At 29.9% G+C, this 19,772-nt stretch overlaps 2 protein-coding genes across 3 annotated transcripts; both read left to right on the forward strand.

Moving 5' to 3' along the window:
* Positions 1-4,771: 4,771 nt before the first annotated feature.
* LOC107009681 (pentatricopeptide repeat-containing protein At3g29230) lies at positions 4,772-7,272 on the forward strand. Its single transcript, XM_015209025.2, has one exon. It carries the CDS (start codon positions 4,903-4,905, stop codon positions 6,709-6,711), a length of 1,809 nt encoding a protein of 602 aa, XP_015064511.1. The 5' UTR covers positions 4,772-4,902; the 3' UTR covers positions 6,712-7,272.
* Positions 7,273-14,049: 6,777 nt separating this feature from the next.
* Positions 14,050-19,580, forward strand: LOC107009673. Of its 2 annotated transcripts, XM_015209012.2 has the most exons (5): positions 14,050-14,340; positions 14,506-14,566; positions 15,677-15,912; positions 16,027-16,744; positions 17,417-19,580. In XM_015209012.2, exons 3-5 carry the CDS (start codon positions 15,679-15,681, stop codon positions 19,285-19,287), a joined length of 2,823 nt encoding a protein of 940 aa, XP_015064498.1. In that variant the 5' UTR covers positions 14,050-14,340; positions 14,506-14,566; positions 15,677-15,678; the 3' UTR covers positions 19,288-19,580. The 2 variants fall into 2 exon arrangements, with proteins under 2 accessions (XP_015064498.1, XP_027770622.1); XM_027914821.1 differs by lacking the exon at positions 14,506-14,566.
* Positions 19,581-19,772: the final 192 nt, after the last annotated feature.

Here is a 19,772-nt window from a genome sequence, read left to right on the forward strand (position 1 = left end):
CGATTCATTTTATATGTTATCCCTTTCTATAAATAGTTAGTCCATAATATTTGTCATTTCATAAAATCAATATATAAATTACGATATTGTTTCTTTTTTATCCTTGTGAGTTTTTATTCTTAAAAATATATATTTGACCAACTTAGAAAAGCTAAGTAAATTATTCATGTTTATTGATTAAATGAATTTATATTCATAAATTGAAAACTTGAGTCCGAGAAAAAGTAAGTAAGGGTAGAAAGGTAAAATTATATTATTTTTTAATGCAAGTGCAAAGTAAAAAGATGACATATAAAATGGAACAAAAAGAGTATTTAATAACAAGGATAAAATAGACACAAATAATAAATTATCTCTTAATTTTGTAAATTGAACAAGTATTATTAGATAACTATAATAAATATTATTGAGCGAAAAATAATAATTAATAGGTATTTGTGTGACTATTTGAACCATTAAATTTGTCACGTAATAAACTGGAACAGAGGAGTAATATTTTAATACGTTGAGTCATTAAGTTTGTCACTTATACTATAATATTTCTAATTTGCTTAACAAGTTGAAATTTTAAAAAATTATTTCCGATTTAGATGGAAGAATTAGGAAACATAAATTGAAAAATCTTTTGATTTTTGAGATCAAAATTTTAATTATATAGATGTTTTTATGAAAAACTTCTGGTTATTGAGACCAGAATCTTAATGATATATATTGCTTTTATGAAGAATTTTTTATTATTGAGATCAGAATTTCAATTATATAGATTGTTTTTATAAAAAAAAACTTCTGATTACTGAGATCAAAATTTTAATTAGATAGATTTCTTTCATAAAGAACTTTTAATTATTGAGATCAGAATTTTAATTGCTTTTATGAAAATTTTTAATTATTAAGATAATTTTTTTTAATTATATAGATTCCTTTTATGAAGATCAACTTGCAACCTTTGGGAGTGGTGCTTTTGGTGCTCAGTGCGCGTATTTTTTTTATTTTATTTTTTTTAATTTTTTTGTAATCTAATCTAAATTAATAAATAACCTCACCTTTTTTTTCAGAAAAAGAAGAAGTGAAGACTTATTTAAATTAATAAAAAGGGATTCTTTTTATGTTTTCCCCCTCTGAAAATAATATGACGCTTTTTATATTATATATAAATAAAACAAAAAGATGTCAATGCAAAACTTTTCAGTTGGCAATTCGTAATTGGCCAATCCAATCTTTAAATAGGTCAATTGTGGGTTTCTCAGTGGAAAAGACTTTAAAAATAAAAAATAAAAAAATTGAACATTTTGAATTCAAATATTTCCAAAGGAAATTTCAATGGCTCAATTAATAGACCATTTAATAAAATTCTAAACAAAAATTTTAAAAAAATAAAGAGACTACATATATTTTTACTTTATCGGTGAGGCAGTCGATTTCTCATCTGGCATCTGCCCCAAATTTGACAGTGTATAAGAATAATGTAAAGTGTAATATATTAGTAATGTTTATATTAGTAATGCTTGTATTAGTTATGATGAATTTTTTATGCAATATTCGATTTGGTGTACTAAAAATATTATGCATTATATAATTTTTTTAGTTTACAAAAATATCTTATACAAATATAGTGAAAATGATGTAAAACAAGTTTTTGAGGGCAATTATATTTTTAATAATATTAATACATGCATTAGTGATCATTGCATTACTAATGCATAAAAATAAATGGTATTAATAATACACTTTTCAATACACGATAGAGTGTATTATTAATACAGACATCAATTATTAATAGATTAAAAAAATATATCAAATAAAATACTAAAAATATATCAAATTAATACAAATATTATTTTTTTAATACACTCTATCACAAAAGCCCTTAGTTTTTTCCAATTTGATATTATATTTTAGACATTCAAAAGTTGGCATAGTCAAATTTAACTTTTGTCCAGTTTATAAGTTGTAGCCTAATATTCAAATGTTGACATTAAATTGAGATATTTAACTCTTTTTAGTCAAAGTTAGTAGCCTATAACTATTTTCGCTCTTCCTAAAAAATATATTTCAATTTTCCTCCTATCTTCTTAATATGTATACATATCTTATTCTAATATATGTTACACGTGAAGTTGATGATAAATATTAATTTAATTGAATGAGTTCTTTTTTTTATAATTTTTTCTAAGAAATTTTATCTTTTACTTTCTTGGTGATTTGAGCTTACAATCTTCAAATTGATAGCTAATGTGTTTATCATTAGAGTAATTAATCAAATAAATATCAATAATTTTCATACCGTTATGGATCATTTTAACCCAAAAAAATGGTTTTTCACGCAAAGAAGTGTTGCTATTTGTGCATTTCTTCCGTGCTGATTTGGTGCATTTATTTGTGATTTTCCTTATTGTAAGACAAGTTTCTTGTAACATGTGTAACATATTTTTTTTATCAATATTGTTATATATGTCAAAATTATATGATGATATTCGGTTAAAAATATGTATTTATATTACGTTATATTTTATGCATAATTGCATTGTTATATTATTATTTTGAGTGTTTTGAGCTTATTGTGAATTTAATATGTATAGAAAATGTATCAAATGAACTAAGATTGTAGGATGACTAGATCCTCACCTCGCGAGATTTATGCAAAGAAAAATTTGATCAATTTTTTAATTTAGCATATGCGTCAATTATATTTGTTAATATATGTCTTCCAACTAATAATAGCCTCTCCTTGTGAATTTTCATAATTAAAATGATCTAATTGGTCATTTTTCATAAATATAATAAAATTTTGTTTCATTCGGAAATACGTATTTTTACGAATTATACTTAGAATATATAAGATTTTTCGTCTATGAATTGAATTAATTAAATTATTTAAATTCATATATATGTTGAGATAGTATAAGAATTTTAAAATATGATTTTGAGAAAAGTTAAGAGGAAGCTCGGCAGGAAAATTTTGAAAGCAAGCATTGCTTTTGGCTAAGAATTTTTCTTGATGAACAGGCTAAAGATCTTCATTAACATATTTTAAACTTTTACTAGAAGATGATAAATATTTATATTTTGAAAATTTTACTACGATTTATTTATTTATTTATTTTGACTTTGAAATCTATGTTTCTTTTTATATGATAGGATTATATCAATGATTTTTTTAAATATTAAAATATTTACTTTTAAAAATTAGAGAAGTTTGTAATTGACAATTAGATTTAAAAAAATGTAAGCTCTGACCTTAATTAATTATGAATTAGGTGATATGCAAAGTTTTGAACTAATTTGAAAAATTATTTAAATTTGTAAGCATAAATACATAAAGTTTTCATCTATTAATCCATTATATCTTGGCTAAATTTGTAACGAGGTTATATCATATTCCCTATTATTATTTAATTCCTCACTTTTTTTTAAGATATTTTTGTCTCTTTCTAATGTCATTCCTTTTTAAGAGTCAAGTGATATGAATTTCGATCAATATTAAATTAGTTTATATTTTCTTGCTCGTATTGATAAATGATACATGAATAAAATTGTAATTTATAATATTTTACATATAATTTTTAAATATCTAAATTTTAATTTTAAAATTAGTTAACTTTGAAATATAAACAAATTGACTTTCGAGAGGTATCACTACTTCATACTCTCTCATCCCTAATTACTTGTCCACTTTTTCTTTAATAGTTGTCCCTAATTATTTCTTCATTTTGATAAATTAAAAAAATATAATTTTTTAAATCTATTATATCCTCAATTAGATAACTAATTACTTTGAAAAAAATGTAGAACTTTTCATCCATTTCATAATTAATAAGGTTAAAATGATAAATTTTATGTCATTAACTGTTTTTTAATAGGTGTGTTAATTTAAAAATGAACAGGTAATTAGAAATATAAGGATAAGGAGTAATAAATAGCTTATAATTGAATAAAGAAAAAAAAAGCTATTCCAAAAATTTGATCTTGTAATAAATTTTTTTGTAGTAGATAACCTTTTAAGTTTTATTTGTCCATTTCCACTTATATTTCTTGGTTCTTTTATATATTTAGTTTCTTTTCTTTTCATTATTTTATTCTTAATAAAGGAAAGTTTAGGAAAACAAATATTTCATACTATCCTAATGAAAGAAACAAACCTACTAGGCTACTACTATTGGAATCACATACAAAAATATTGTGTTTTAAAATGATTTTTTTTATATTTTTATCTTTAAAGAAGATATAATAATAATAAAAAATATGTTTATGTAACTCTAATTTTATCATCAAAATTATATAATAAAGTTTCATGAATATTTTTAATTATTTTTTATACATAAACATGAAAATTTTGTTTGTAGACACGTTAAAATAATTGTACTCAAGCTTCTAATTGTACGTGCTAAATATGCTTTAACATTCAATGATCACTAGAAAATTCATGTTATTTTTTTTTCGAGGAATTTTTACAAATAAACATTGTAGTAAATTTAATTATGTTTCATAATTATAGTTTGCATATTTACGAATTATAATCATAAGTTAAACTATTTCGTTTATATAATTCACAAATATTTTTGTTAATTGAGTTATTTTTGTATAAACTGAAAATAATGAATTTATACAAACACAGTCATCAAAACTTTAAAAAATTATACAAATTACATTATACAAAATTTACATTATATAATAGTTATACGAATAATATTATACAAATTTTGAATCATATAAAGTAATTTTAATAACGAGCCATAATATTATTACATAATTACGGAATAACTTGTTCGTGATAAGTTTCTCCTTAGATATTTATCGTAAATAAAACCTTATCCCCGACAGTTTCTGATGAACATTCGTTTAGAGTTGAGCTAAAATCTTTACTCATTCGACTATTTTTCTTCAAAAATTGCCATTTGTAAGATGCAGATGCCAACACCAATCCGAGCTCCTACATGGGTTTCAAGGCGAAGATACTTCGAGCAGAAACTATGGGACTTAGATAAATGCAGAGACATTAACCAGCTGAAGCAAATGCAGGCATTGGTATACAAATCCAATCTTGAACAAGACCCTTTCATTGCTCCAAAGTTAATTGCTGCTTTCTCGAATTGTAGACAAATGGGTTCTGTTTTGAAGATTTTTGATCAAGTGCGTGACCCTAATGTGCATTTGTATAATGCTTTGATAAGAGCTCATATCTACAACTTTCAACCATCTCAAGCTTTTGATACTTTCTTTGATATGCAGTCTTCTGGTATTTTTCCTGATAATTTTACCTTTTCGTTTCTTCTAAAGGGTTGTTCGGGGAAGTGTTGGTTGAGTGTTGTGAGTATGATTCATACCCATGTTGTGAAATGGGGGTTTGAGGATGATATATATGTGCCCAATTCGTTGATTGATGCTTATTCCAAGTGTGGGTTAGTTGGTGTACGAATTGCAGGTCAGTTGTTTTGGGGAATGAAGGAGAGAGATGTTGTTTCTTGGAATTCCATGATTAGTGCGTTGCTCAAAGTGGGGGATTTGAGTGAAGCGCGGAAGCTGTTCGATGAAATGCCTCAAAGAGATAGGGTTAGTTGGAATACTATGTTAGATGGATATACCAAGGCTGAGCAAATGAGTGTGGCATTTGAGTTGTTTAAAACTATGCCACAGAGGGATGTCGTCTCTTGGTCCACCATTGTCTCGGGTTATTGCAAAGCTGGGGATTTGGAGATGGCTCGGATGTTATTTGATAAGATGCCTTCCAAGAATTTGGTTTCTTGGACAATAATGATATCGGGGTATGCTGAAAAGGGTCTTATAAATGAGGCAATTCTGTTGTTCATGCAAATGGAGGAGACAGGTTTGAGACTTGATGTTGCGGCTTTTGTAAGCATTCTAGCTGCCTGTGCAGAGTCGGGAATGCTTAGTTTGGGTAAAAAAGTGCATGATTCCGTTGAAAGGAGTATGTACAAGTGTAATACTTTGGTTTGTAATGCGTTGATTGATATGTATGCCAAGTGTGGATGTTTGCATAAGGCTTATAAAGTCTTTAACGGGCTGAAAAAAAGAGACTTGGTATCTTGGAATGCTATGATACATGGGTTGGCTATGCATGGACGTGGAAAGAAGGCACTTGAGCTCTTCATTAGGATGAAGCAAGAAGGATTTGTGCCTGATAAAGTGACATTAGTTGGTATATTGTGTGCGTGCAATCATACTGGTTTGGTGGACGAGGGAATACTTTTTTTCTATTCCATGGAGAAAGATTATGGGGTAAAACCTGAAGTAGAACATTATGGCTGTCTTATTGATCTTTTAGGCCGTGGTGGCTACGTTAGAGAAGCTTTTGAACTTGCACGAAAGATGCCGCTTGAACCTAACATAAAAATTTGGGGTTCCCTTTTAGGGGCTTGCAGGATGCATAAAGATGTTGAACTTGCAGATGACGTGCGTAGCCTCCTAGTTAAATTAGAGCCTAAAAATGCTGGAAAACTTTCTGCATTGTCGAATATTTATGCTTCAGCAGGAGACTGGGATAATGTTGCCAACATAAGGTTGATGATGAAGAACATTGGCAGGCCAAATCAATCTGGTGCTAGCTTGTTACTATTGAATGATGAATACCGTGAATTCACCGTGATGGATAAATCTCACGTCAAATCAGACAAGATTTATCAGATGGTTGACAGATTAGGTCAGCATCTTAAATTGCTTTCTCCTGTTCCAGCAGGTCTTTGCGATGAATGATAAGTTTCATGAACTGAGATATGTCTCTTACATCAGACCAGATATAATAGATTTATGCAGTTAATCAACACTTTCTTGTAAATAGTATTCCCAGATAAGTTAACTATTATGTAATGATACAAAGCTGCAATGATAAGTATGATTCCTGGGATCAATCTCTCTCGAAGCAGCAATGACACTTGAAATAAAGGCGAAATTTGTTGTACGTCCTTCTCTCCTACTACACTTTCCTGCTCAAATCAAGACACTAGTGAAGAACACTTCTCATGGTCAATGTTTGTACATATCCATAACTCAGAGGAACATGCATTTTACATAATGATGAGTTGGAAACAAGCAACTGTTTTATCTCTAAGTTATTTAGGCCTCAACTTCTTAAAGTGCCTCTCTATCATCTCAAAGTAGTGGTGAAGTAACACTCTACCCTCTCCAGAACCAATGTAGAGGGATTTCACTGGGTACGTTGTTATTGTTGTTTTACCTTCTTAATAGTTAAATCTGTTGGCTGTCTTCTCTACGTGCTAGATGTGCAATACCAGGGAAAATTTACAGTGGTGAAAAGGATTAAATTTCCTATTGAAGCACAATAGTTTTGGTCCAAAAGCAGTGACAATTATGGTTGACATATATGGTTCAGAAATGAAACACGACACACTTCCCCAGCATTAATCCTCTCATTTAACTATTTTCTCATAGAAACTATGCTATTAGCTCCTGGCTAAAATAGACTTTAGAACTGTGCTCTGTGATTAGCTCCTGGCTAAAATAGACTTTAGAACTGAGCCTACCAAATGGAGATTGGAGCTTTTTCTTTGAGCAGACTTTCCAGTACCGGGTGTGTATATGGTCGGGTTGGTTCGGCTTTTTTAAATATCAAATCAAGCCATTTGTGTCGGATTTTTAAATCTATAAGCCAAAACAAACAAATAAAAATTGGGTTTTCAACCTCGGGTTGTTTCAGATTTTTTCGGAGTTTTCGAGTTTTTCCGCTAAAGTATTCATACAAATATATAATTTACTTTTACTTGAAACAAATATTTTTTCAGTACTATCAAAATACAATTATCTAAGATGTTTCTTAAGAATATAACGCAAACAATGATGTAATCAATGACACTAAAGTATCCAAATATAGTAGGGTTTGTTTTTCCAACACCAAATCAAGTTAAACCAACCACTACTCAAAATTTTTTCTCGATTTAACTCATTTGTGGTTCGATTTGATTTTCGATTTGATTTTGTAATCCCCTACCAAATACTGTCAATATGAGGAGTGTTGGGCTCTGGGAATAATTTTTTGGGCTTAAGGGCCCTAAAATTCAATGCTGATTTTGCAAATATTCCCTTTTAGGTCACCATTTAGATTTAGTACATAATCTTAAACATGTGCAAGTGTAGCCGTTGAGTAATTATCCTTTCGAACAACGTTACACTAGATCTACTATTTGCTTATGTATTACTTAACCTTTCAGATAAAATATTAAACTTTTATCGTCTAATGCTTGCAATAACTTACACAATTTTATACTGAATCTGCTCATTGATCATGATTTTAATTTTCGAAACCTATATTATATTGTAGAAAAAACATAATATCTTTGTCTTAAGTTTTCCTTTTAGAATGAAAATGTTAAAAGAGAAAACAAGAGTATGTAAAAGGAAACTATCAAAACAAGATTAAGCATAGCCTCATAGGTGGGGTGGTGGGTGTGTGAGCATGTTACTCATTGATTACTCAAAAGTGAAATATAAGTTAATTGAAAGAGTTTGATCAATTAGTAGTTGGTTCATTATTCATTCTTCTTAGGTTTCTACAGTTTGTTGGCCCATCACTATCTGAAAATGACTTCCCTCATCTTCCCCCATTTATCCTAACAAAACAAAAATCCAAGATCAATAAATATTTCTTTTTTCGTTGTCTAAAAACATATCGTTGATATTTGTGTGACATGAAATCATATCTAGCAAAAAGAAAAGAGTATAACATAAACGGGAATACACGGAGTATTAGACACCAACAACTTTTCATTTAATGACAGTTGGCCATGTATATAATTATAGAGTAAATTCCCCCCAACAACTGTTTAATGAGGGGCGTTGTCATTAGCAGATATTTTAGTTTAACATTTCTTGTTTTTTTTAAAAAAAATATAGGGATAAAGTTGGAAGTGGCTTGTGATCTTTAAGAATTAATTATTGATTTCATGTGCAAATTGTTACAAAAAAAAAGAGACTTGATTTAGCATAAATGTTGGAATTTTGTGTTTGGCAAAGTAGAATCATATGTCAAACAAGCAGACATGGATCATGTTAACATACAGACAAATATATGAAGTTTCACTTGTTTTATATGTTGGAGTGAATATACATTACATTACATCACAATAATTGATAGGAGATCTGTATGAGAACTTAGTTAAATTATGGAGTAAAAGACAATGCATTTCAACAAATTCCGTTAAGGCCCTTTGGCACAAAGACATTTGCATTATGTGATTGACGTTGATTTAGAATTTAAAATTTATGAATTTTCAACATGTAGTAGAGTTTATCAAGTTTCTATTTTATCACTAGATCAAACAACACACTTTGTTTATGAATTTCTAACTCGTATATATTTACTAGATTTCTCAATATATACAAATATGAAATTCGCAGAAAAGTTATTGAGTTTCGAGAACCTCAAACCTAACCACCTGAATCCACTCATGCACCACCTTAATAAAGAAACATTTTTAATCTACTTTTTGTTAGAGCTATTAAAGTGAATGATCTTATCTAATATCTTAAGCTGTTAGAAAGAGTATCATTTATTATATACTCCATTACACGCACATATTTTTAACAAAAAAAGAAATTATATTCTAAACCTTCACTTTAGGTGTTGTAAAATTAGGTCTTAGACCTAACTCACACCCCAAAAGCTAGCTCAAAGGGAGGAGGATTGCCCATGCCTTATAAAGAGTCCACCCATCTCATTAATCACCGATGTGGGACTTTTGTCTTTCTTTAAGAGGTGTGGGTTCAGATTCATATCATCATTAAATAATTTATTTTTTTTTATAAAAATGACAATGAGATTTGGTATATGTATATATATATATATAAAATATTTTTAAATAGATGGTCATAAAATTTGATAAATACCTAAATTACGTGGAAATTTAAATGACTTAGCGTTTCTATTCATCTTCTTGTTTTTCACTTACCAAGTGGCTTACTATTATTTTCTAGATGGACTAATTTTCATGGACAAAATAGACTTAAAATTTCAACACAAGAAAAACTTTTGAAAAATCTTTAAAATGTTTGAATAATCAGCAAAAATGTAATTTTAATGGAGAGAAACGAAACAAACTACGTGTAGGGCCCGTAATTATACCATAAATAAATCAACTTTACCAATTTTCTAAAAATATAAAATCCTAATTAACAGCGTGGACTTTTTCTTTGCTTACTTTTAAATTCCAACTATAATTTATTTTTTATTACAACTTTTTTCTCTATGCTATTTTAACAAACTAAAATAATACCATGCTGAAAATGATATATATTCTCCACTAATGGACCATCTATAATATTTAATTCATCGTTGGTAGGTTAATTTATCCATTAGATCGCATTTATATATAGAATGTAAAGTGGCGTAGTTAAAATTTTTACAAAAGATGTCCAGAAATTATACACGAATATATTTTTTCTTTTGGTTGAATGAGTGCACTAGAAATTTTGAAAAATTAAACTACGTAATATAAAAAAAAAATTGAAAAAAGATATGTTATTATATACATGAAAAATTTGAACAAAAAGAGGAAAAAGATGAAAGACGCCCTAGAAATTTGAAAAAATTAACTACATAATATACATGAATTTTTGAATGCTTACGTAATATACATGAAAAAAAAAATTTAAAAAAAAGAGGAAATAATTTGAACTAAAAATTTTAAAAATTAAACTACCCAATATACAAGATTTTTTTTTTTTGAAAAAAAAAGTATGTTAATACATGAAAAGTTTGAAAAAAAGAAAGAAAAAAGATGAAAAGTGTCCTAGAAATTTTAAAAATTTAACTACTTAATATACATGAAAGTTTTTGAAAAAAAAAACTTAATATATATGAAAAATTTTGGAAAAAAAAAAGAGGCTTAAAATTGTTGTTAGCAGATTTGAACTCACAAACTCGTAAAAGTTTGGCTCTTTTAAGACACCTTAAACCATTAAGCTACAACACCTTATTATGTTAAGTGTGTCTAAAATACGTTATTTTAACTATTTTATATAATATTTTATTTATATATACGATATAATTTCCCGACGAAGGGTGTCCAATATAGCTACCCTGTGGACGTATTATTTTAACTTTTTCCAAGAAGCAGAGAGAAATTATAATTTTACTTAATTTTGATTTAAATTTTATATTTATTATAATTAACTTAATATAACTAATTAAAATATCTGTTATTTTCAAAAGTTAATAAACTCAGAATTTCGAATTTTTTCCCAGATAACCTTACGTGAGAAATTACTCATATGTTTTGGTGAAAAAGACGTATATTATCATAATGAATTTTAAATCATTTTATTCACTTGGTATTTGACTAAGTTTATTAAAATTCACAACTACTTCGTCCATTCAATTTATATCTCTGTCAAGTTTAATAAATAGATAAATTAATTTACGCCACAATAACTAAAGTACGCAGTTACTCATCAACACTAAAATGGTAAAGAAAGCAACATATATACCAACATATAAATATGACACAAACACACAAAAATAGAATTGTGTCAAATAGTTTAAAAACTAAATTATTATTATTTTATTAAATATAAAAATAGCGTTATTCTTGTTTTGCAGTATGTAGCACTTGTGCTCAACAGAATGAGTTTGAGAAATATGAGGTCTTATATTTAAAATTCTAACAGAATTTTTTTTTCTCTGTTCTAATTATGATGAGTAAAAAATATCAAATATAATCTGAATATGTATAAACGGACTAGAATATCAAGATTATTCTTTTAAAAAATGAGACAAGGAGTGCATTTTTAAATTTGAATTGGTCAAGATTATGCTCAATTTTTAGTAAAAATTTTGGAAAAGATATTATTAATTGAGATGAGACTCACGCTTAGGCATCGAGAATGCAGATCGCGTAAAAATTGTGTAATTTGAAAAATTCTGTGAGATAATAAGATATTTTTAAAGTTAAGATGTTTTTTTTGAAAATTTGACATAAATAATTTAAATAATAATGACGTAATTATCGTTATTTAGAGATAAAAATAAATATAAATATTTTCAACCCATTCTCTATGTAAGTATTAGTTAAAATTTTAACAATTGCGGTTATAAAAGGAATATCTAGTATTAGCTAGCGTTTGGTCATAGATTTTCAAATATTCTTGGTAAATATTATTTGGGTGAAAATTTGAGTGAAATTTCACCATATATTTGACTATAATATTTGAGAAATATATTTCACTTTTTTAGAAATATATAATTTATACCCATAAGTTTTAAAAATATCAAAATTAACCATAAGTTTGTATTACAAGTCAATTGAATCTTTGTTACACCAATAATAAATAGTGTCCATGACACTAGAGCAATGTGGTAATTTTGAGTGAGTGCAACAAGTATCATTTCATACATCGTGAAGTAGATAAAACACATGATTTTGTTATCTTGAGCCGATTATTTATCATTTTCATCAATAATCATATTATCATTTCACATTCACTGAATATTTCATCACTACTTTGAAATTAATGTAAAAAATTATGTAATATCACGTAATATTTTTAAAAATTTGGAGTAAACTTTTAATTTTTAAAGGATCCCAAATAACGAGATTTGATCCAAATACTAGGAAAAACTAGTATTTGGGAATTTGAGATATTTGCCAAAAATATTTACTAAATATTAACAAAATATATGAACAAACACTATTTACCAAAATTTTTCACAAATATTATTGAAGAAATCTATGGCCAAACGGACTTAGGGTAAGAGATTAGAGTTGAGATATTCTCTCACGCGCCAGAATAGGAGAGGTCAGCTAAACATTATCTTTCTAGTGAATGTTGACGTACATTTTGTACTTTCCCGTCAGAGAAAACACCATTCCTGCGCGTGATTATTAGTTTTAGATACGATCTTTATATTGTTTTCTTTTTATTATCTAATTATTTATTTATTTTAAAACTAAAATAACTATTGAAAAAATAATGGTTGACACAATAAATCTATTATTTATTCCTATTAATTATATAGTAAATAAATTAAAAACTTAAAAATTTCAAAAAGTTTTTATATTCTTCAAAGTAATAAATTAAAAATATGATTATTTAAAAATACTTTTTTCTTAATTTATTTAAATAAATAAATAATTAAAAACAACTAAAAAAGAACAAAGTAATTTTAAGACAAAGGAAGAATAGAAAATGAGGTCACCAATTAGGAAGCTGTTGAGTATTTTAATACCCTTTCCCATTCTTCTAAACTTACAAACACCATCCTACTATTTTTTTCCAGTTAGATTATCTAGCCATGTGACATATAAATCTATTTTTATTCCAAGAAAAATAAATAAAAATTACGTGAATCCGAATCGTGAAGTATATGCTTGACATCGGGTTAAAAATCGCTCAAAAAAAGTAAATCATAATAATAATAACAATATATTCAATATAACTTGATTGACAGAATTTAGGAAAACTAGGATACACATAAATAAAAGATAGATATGTTATTTTAAATAAATCCTCACATAAAATGTTATTTGTATAACTATCGTCTCTCTACAATAATAGTTATTAATTATCATCTCTGCAAACTTTTAATTGTCATTGTTTCATCCTTAGAATCAAATTATAAAAATTGACTAACATTTTATATTATATTTTTTTTATCATATCGATATGCAAAAAATTGTAATTTATACAATATAAGTCAATTTGATAGGGGTAATTTTACCAAACCACCTTATTGAATATACGTCATCTAAATATTAAAAATGAGTATTAAATGTAAAACAATATAGTACTTATTAATTGTATAAATTGATATATCATTATATTTTACAAAATAATATATGGTAGGAAGGGTGTAGTTAATTTTCTTTTATGTTGCATCAAATCATTTTAAATGATAATTATAGTTATGAGTACTGGTTTATTAATTAGTTGAAAAATAAAAGCAAATTACTTAAGATTAAAAAAAAAATAAAAAGTAGTTGTCAATAATAATAAAATTAAATTATGTGGTACCCAATAAGCAGGAGAGAAGGAAGAGAGAATCTAGAAAATGTGCTACAAATACCTATGTCTTTCAGTTCCTCAAAAGCCCAGAAAAATAAAATCTGTCAAATATTTTTATTTTATTCAATTAGATACTACTTTGTTGTTATATAACTATCAAAAGATAGCCAATTGGGTAAAGAAATGATTGAAAGTATAATAAGAGAATAACAAAGAGACCACATGTTGACATTTTTGAAGTCATTGCTTTTTCCAAAGACTTCATTTTTTTTCCTCTCTCTGTAGAGAGAGAAACTAAGAGAGAGAAATAGAGAGATCTTAATCTTATCTGGGATCTCTCTAGCTTCTTTTGATTGATCACAACACAAGGTACTTTTTTTTTTTTTAAGTTATATGGTTCAATTCTTGATTGTGGATATGATGTTTTTGTTTTTAAGGTTTGTTAAGTGACAAAACAAAGGTTGTTGCTTTTCTTGTTTTGGGTTTGTGGGGTTTTAATATAAGGGAATTCTTATGCTTGTTTGTTTTTCTCAGACTCAAGATTGAATTTCAAGTTGTTAAGAGGAGGAGAGTTATAAGAGATTTTTTTTTTGAGGTAATTTATTAATTTCACTTTTACTAATTTATTTTATGCTGTTTACTTGTTTTTCAAGTTTGTGTCTCTGTTTTGTTTTTGATCTTTATGTTTTGATTACTTGAAGGAAGAAAATAGAAGAGAATTGGAAATTGGACCAGAGGTTATTTTACTTATATTTCATAGTACCTTTGTTGGGTAAAATTGAAAGAAGGGTTTTTAATTTTATTTTTCATGAAAAAAATAAGGAATTAATTCATAGATTGCATTACCTTCAATTCCAAAATTTTGACTTGAAAATTGAGTAATTTTATTGTTATTTACTGTATTTTTTAGGTTGCTAAAGTAGAATAAATATAGACATTTGTTTAGAAGGTAATCATCTTGTTGCATTAGCTAGAAACTAGAGCAATATAATGCCAACAAAATCGACGAATTTGTTCACTTCTCTGTTCAGCCTTCCCATTTTTTTTTGAGCATGAGACGTTTGAAAACTACGATATACTTGTTAAGCCATCAAATGAAAGCAGGCTTTGATATGTAGATGTTTGTTATAACTTCTGTAAATATTGAACCTCACTGCAATTTGACAGGGCGTATCGTGCCTGGCCTCCATTATGATTGTATATTTGTATGTCCAAAAATGTTGTATTTGGTGTGCAAAGAGATAAGAGATAGCAGTTACACATGAATGCATTGGATTGGTATACTTGAACTTGTTTTGTAAGACGAAAAAGTTATGCCTGTGGCTCAAAAGTAGAAGTACAATGCAAGGTCAACGGAAGCACTTCCCGTGATCTGAAGACATATGTTTTAATATTGGAATTTCCTTTTCATTGGCATAGCCAGAAGATTTCTTAGCATCGTGGATCTTACTAGAATTTTCAAGCGATTACTCTGGCTTGTTGAGCTGAAGTAGATTGGATTGACTGTCTTTTTTACTGAGCTTGCAACTGTTATAGTCCCTCTAAAAAATTTGCAAGATTGTAATAGTCTGATTTAGAGTCTGTTAAGTCTTATTCGTGGTGTTTGATCTTTTTGCTGTCTAGTTTGCAGTTTCTTAGTCTTTTTTTCTCTCTGTTTTATTGTTTTACTGGCTTAATCATTTTTCTACCCCTTGTATGATTGCAGGAATGGGTACTAAAGTACAATGTAAGACGTACTTGCCAGGATTTTGCTCCATGAGTGATCTAAATAACAATGGAACTAATACCCCATGGCTCTTAGATCATGAAAATAAATCAAGGAAAAGAAGTCAGTGCACTGATTCAATTTTGTCGTCGCAACCAATTGATGGATATTTGGGATGTGACAAGGAAAAAATGAGGCAGACAATTTTGGGGCAGGAAACAATTTTTAGGCATCAGGTATAGTGACTTTTAACAATTTCCCACTCAAATAGTTGCATTTCTATGGAGGGCTAATATAAAGAGATCGTAGTTTTAACATTTATGTGCTTGTGCTGTTGTTTACACGTACAGATCCAAGAACTCCACCGGCTTTATAGAAGACAAAGAGATCTCATGAATGAACATCAAAGGAAAGAAATGCTTAACAGTCAAATGAAGATATTCCAGTCTAGTCCCTCATTGTCTCATTTTCCTTCATTGGATTCTATAGCTGGCCAGCTATCAACGAAAGATGCTTCCAAGTACAAATCATCCTTTGATTTTATAGAGAACGACAGTAGGTCCATTCATTTCTCCCCTCAAGTCACAAACAATTCAAGGGAATGTGAACCTCACCAGCCTGGTAGCAGTTTGTTCCAGAGAAAAATGTTCAACTCTAGATATGTAGTTGAAGAGTGCACGAATAACGAAGAAGAACAAACTACTATGGAACAATTGGGATTAGCTGGCATTCAAGGGAACCCTGTTGAGGGAATTTATCCGATCCCCCGAAGAAGAGACGTGAAGACACCTAGAGCTTTAGAATTTCATTCTGATGCTGATCTCGACAGAACCAATTCCTCAAAAAGGACTGATGAATTGGCTGACTTGAATAAACCTTTACCACTTGAAGAAGATCCTCCTTTGGTTCCGGATATCAATATAAGCAACATTACTTGCCTCGAGGATGGCAGCTCTGATGGGGTGAAGTTCTCTCCTAAGTCACTCAAGGAAAGGATTGGTGGAATTTGCCTCAACCACTTGCCTTGCAGGAATGAAGAAGAGCAGTTAACTTTTAAATTTAATGCTGGTAAGAATGTTTTCATGATGTAAACCTGTCTTGTTACTTTTAAACTGTATCGGTAGGCAGTTACTTTTCATATGTTTCATTAGAATGGAGGATAAGCCGATAAGGAAGAACTTTTAGCTAGTATCCGATGCCACTTCCAAATCGACTTTCTTGACTTAGAGTGGATTCCCATATGTCGTGTCCTTTCTATATAGGGATATTAAGGGAAGACTAAATATATGTCAGCAACCTTTCTGGTGCACAACTTTAGTTCTAGTTGTAACTTTTTCTTGCTGGGTATTTGTTAAATGAGTTGCAGTACAAATGTTTAGATGGACTAACAAAAGTAGGAGCGGAAAGGGCCACCGTAATAGTCACAGAAAGATCTCTTGTTGTGTACCACCTCTTCATTTGATATACTGCATCCCGGTTTTCTTTCAATGTGTAGACAGTCATTGAGGATAATGCATATTATTCTAGTAAGCAGGTCTCTATTATTGAAAAACTCTCAATTTTGCACAATACTCTCTACTGTTGTTTGGACCTACCTCCTTATTTATTCTTTCCAATTTTCATATTTTCCACTTTTATAAAGTAAAGGTCATGATGCAACAATTACACATGCCTTGCATGCCGTATTTTATATTAATGTTTTGCTACTAACTCTCGTTTTGATCTCATCTTCTGTTACAGAGCAAAAGCAACTAGATAACAGATCTTCTGGAAGAGTTGAAACTGCTGAAAATTTACCTAAAGCCTTTCTGTCATCACAAGGTCATGAACTTCTCAAGCACTCTCTCATTAAGGAAACCAAGAATGAGCACCAGAAGAAAAGGACAATTTTTGGCGTTGAAATTCATGAAGAAAATCAAATACAATCTGCCAGCTTTTCCCATGTGCAAACGTCTACTCATAAATCTCAACCACTTTCTCAGAGTTATACTGAACTTCTACGAAACGTTGAGGTCTATCAAGGCAATATGCATATGGGAAGTGATGTCAGATCACATTCAAGTTCAAAGAATGTACTTCCAGACCAAAATGTTCTTTGTAAAAGATCTCAGCCAAGTGCTAAAGATTGGACAAAAACTTTCAATTGTGTGAATGACATGGATTGTAAATCTGCTGGATTAAAGAATGCGAGAGATACTTCCGGTGTATCTCAAACTGAAGTGGCTGGAAAAACACATGTATCTGGAGATTCTCAAAGGAAGCAGGAAAACCCCAGGAAGACGTTGCCTTGGTTAGTCGGGAAATCACAGGAAAGTGTAGAGCAGATCAAAGGGAAGGGAAGTTGTTATCACTTAAATCTGGACTCCTTGCAGAATTACTCCCAGCAGTTTTTCAGAAGAGAAGACACAGCAGTCAACTCCTCTCAATTTATAGATCAGAGACGGGGAACCTTGTCATCGATATCCACCAAAGATTCTGAGTGCCAGAAAGTTGAAGTTAGTGACAGCACTAAAATAAGGACAATTTTTGGTGTTCCAATTTTCAGTGCCTCCAAGGACTCGCATGCAGCCCGTTCTCTCTCAAAGGCCACTTTTCCTGATATTGACGGTGTTACTGCCACAATCATTTCACGGGATGAGACTGTTTGTACAAAGAAGGTGAAAGCTAAGGATTTTGTTCAAGAAAAAGGACTAAATTTTTGCACTTCTGGTTTAAGGTATCAGATTGATTTGAACTTGTCTTTAGATGAAGAAGAGGCACCATCCACTTCCCCTCTTCCTCAGGCTGTGGTAAGGATTGCAACCACTGAGATAGACTTAGAGGCTCCAGCAGTTCTTGAATCTGAAGAAGAATGTGGGAATTCTAAACTTACATTAGAAGAATCTAATAAGTCGAGTGAAGAAGCCATGAGGGTTGCTGCGGAGTCTATAATTTCCATCTCAGCATCTAGTCTTGTAAATGGAGATACGAATGATGTGTTGCAAACTGAACCTAGTGACTGCCTCAAATGGTTTGCTGATTTGGTCTCCTCCCACTCTAGTGGCCAAGAATGCATTACTAGAAAGATCAGCTCAGGTACAGTGTCCGAGTTTGATGAGGAATCCATTCCCGATGGCTTTGATCATTTCGAGTTTATGACACTCAAGCTGGAAGATTTGAAGGAAGAAGAGTATTCCTATAAAATGCCGACAATGGAGAGCCATGATGACGAAGAAACGGGGGCCACTACCTTACCCAAACGGCCTCGAAGAGGGCAAGCAAGAAGGGGCAGGCAACGGAGAGATTTCCAGAGGGACGTTCTTCCTGGTCTTATTTCCCTGTCGAGGTATGAGGTGAACAAGGATATTCTGGCATTTGAAGAGCTGTTTAAAGCTAGTGGATCCTCTTGGCAGTCTAGCTTATCACATAGGAAAACCGGTAAGAGTGGCAGGGGAAGGCGTCGTTTAACAAATGCTGATCCTGCTGATTGCACACCTCCGCTAAACCAGCCTTGTTCTAGTGAGCTGGGGCTCGAGGAAAAAAGTCTAACCGGGTGGGGAAAGAGAACGAGGCGCTTGCCAAGGCAGAGATATCTAAACCATAATCTTACTCTTCCTCTGAAGCAATGTTGATATGTAGGTTACACTCACATCACGAGTTTGAACCTTGCTGCAGACAAAACAAAAACTTGGTAGAGGGGCGAGTCTATTATCCATCGGGGGTATAAGAGCACCAAGGTTTTTTGCAGCTTCTCTCTTAAGGGATCTCATGACCATTAGAGCTTATTTTGTACATTTCTGTGTAAAACTTAAAATGTCACACACACTCCTTCGATACACTATTGTAAGAGTTCATTAATAATGCTACATTATTTTTCTACCTTAATAGAAATCAATCTAATTGGAAATGAAATAGTTGGTGTATTCATCCATGGTGTAAATTTGCGACAAAAAGTATAACGAAATGGATATATTTGAATCGAAAGTATAACAGTATTCTCAAATACATATAGTTATTCCTTTTCCGTTGTGAAAACGACTCAAATGGTCCCTATTTGTATTAATAATTTCTTAAACCTTCTCATTTGTCACCTCCTAAATAATCTAATCAGATATTT

This window comes from Solanum pennellii, chromosome 2 (genome assembly GCF_001406875.1).
Source record: "Solanum pennellii chromosome 2, SPENNV200".
NCBI lineage: Eukaryota > Viridiplantae > Streptophyta > Magnoliopsida > Solanales > Solanaceae > Solanum > Solanum pennellii.

What these genes read in the sequence shown, in the direction of transcription:
- LOC107009681 (XM_015209025.2), top strand. Translation starts at nt 4,903, where the DNA reads ATGCAGATGCCAACACCAATCCGAGCTCCTACATGGGTTTCAAGGCGA.
- LOC107009673 (XM_015209012.2), top strand. Translation starts at nt 15,679, where the DNA reads ATGGGTACTAAAGTACAATGTAAGACGTACTTGCCAGGATTTTGCTCC. An exon ending in AAACAATTTTTAGGCATCAG is followed by an intron (nt 15,913 to 16,026) that starts GTATAGTGACTT and finishes TTACACGTACAG; the next exon opens with ATCCAAGAACTCCACCGGCT. An exon ending in AACTTTTAAATTTAATGCTG is followed by an intron (nt 16,745 to 17,416) that starts GTAAGAATGTTT and finishes CTTCTGTTACAG; the next exon opens with AGCAAAAGCAACTAGATAAC.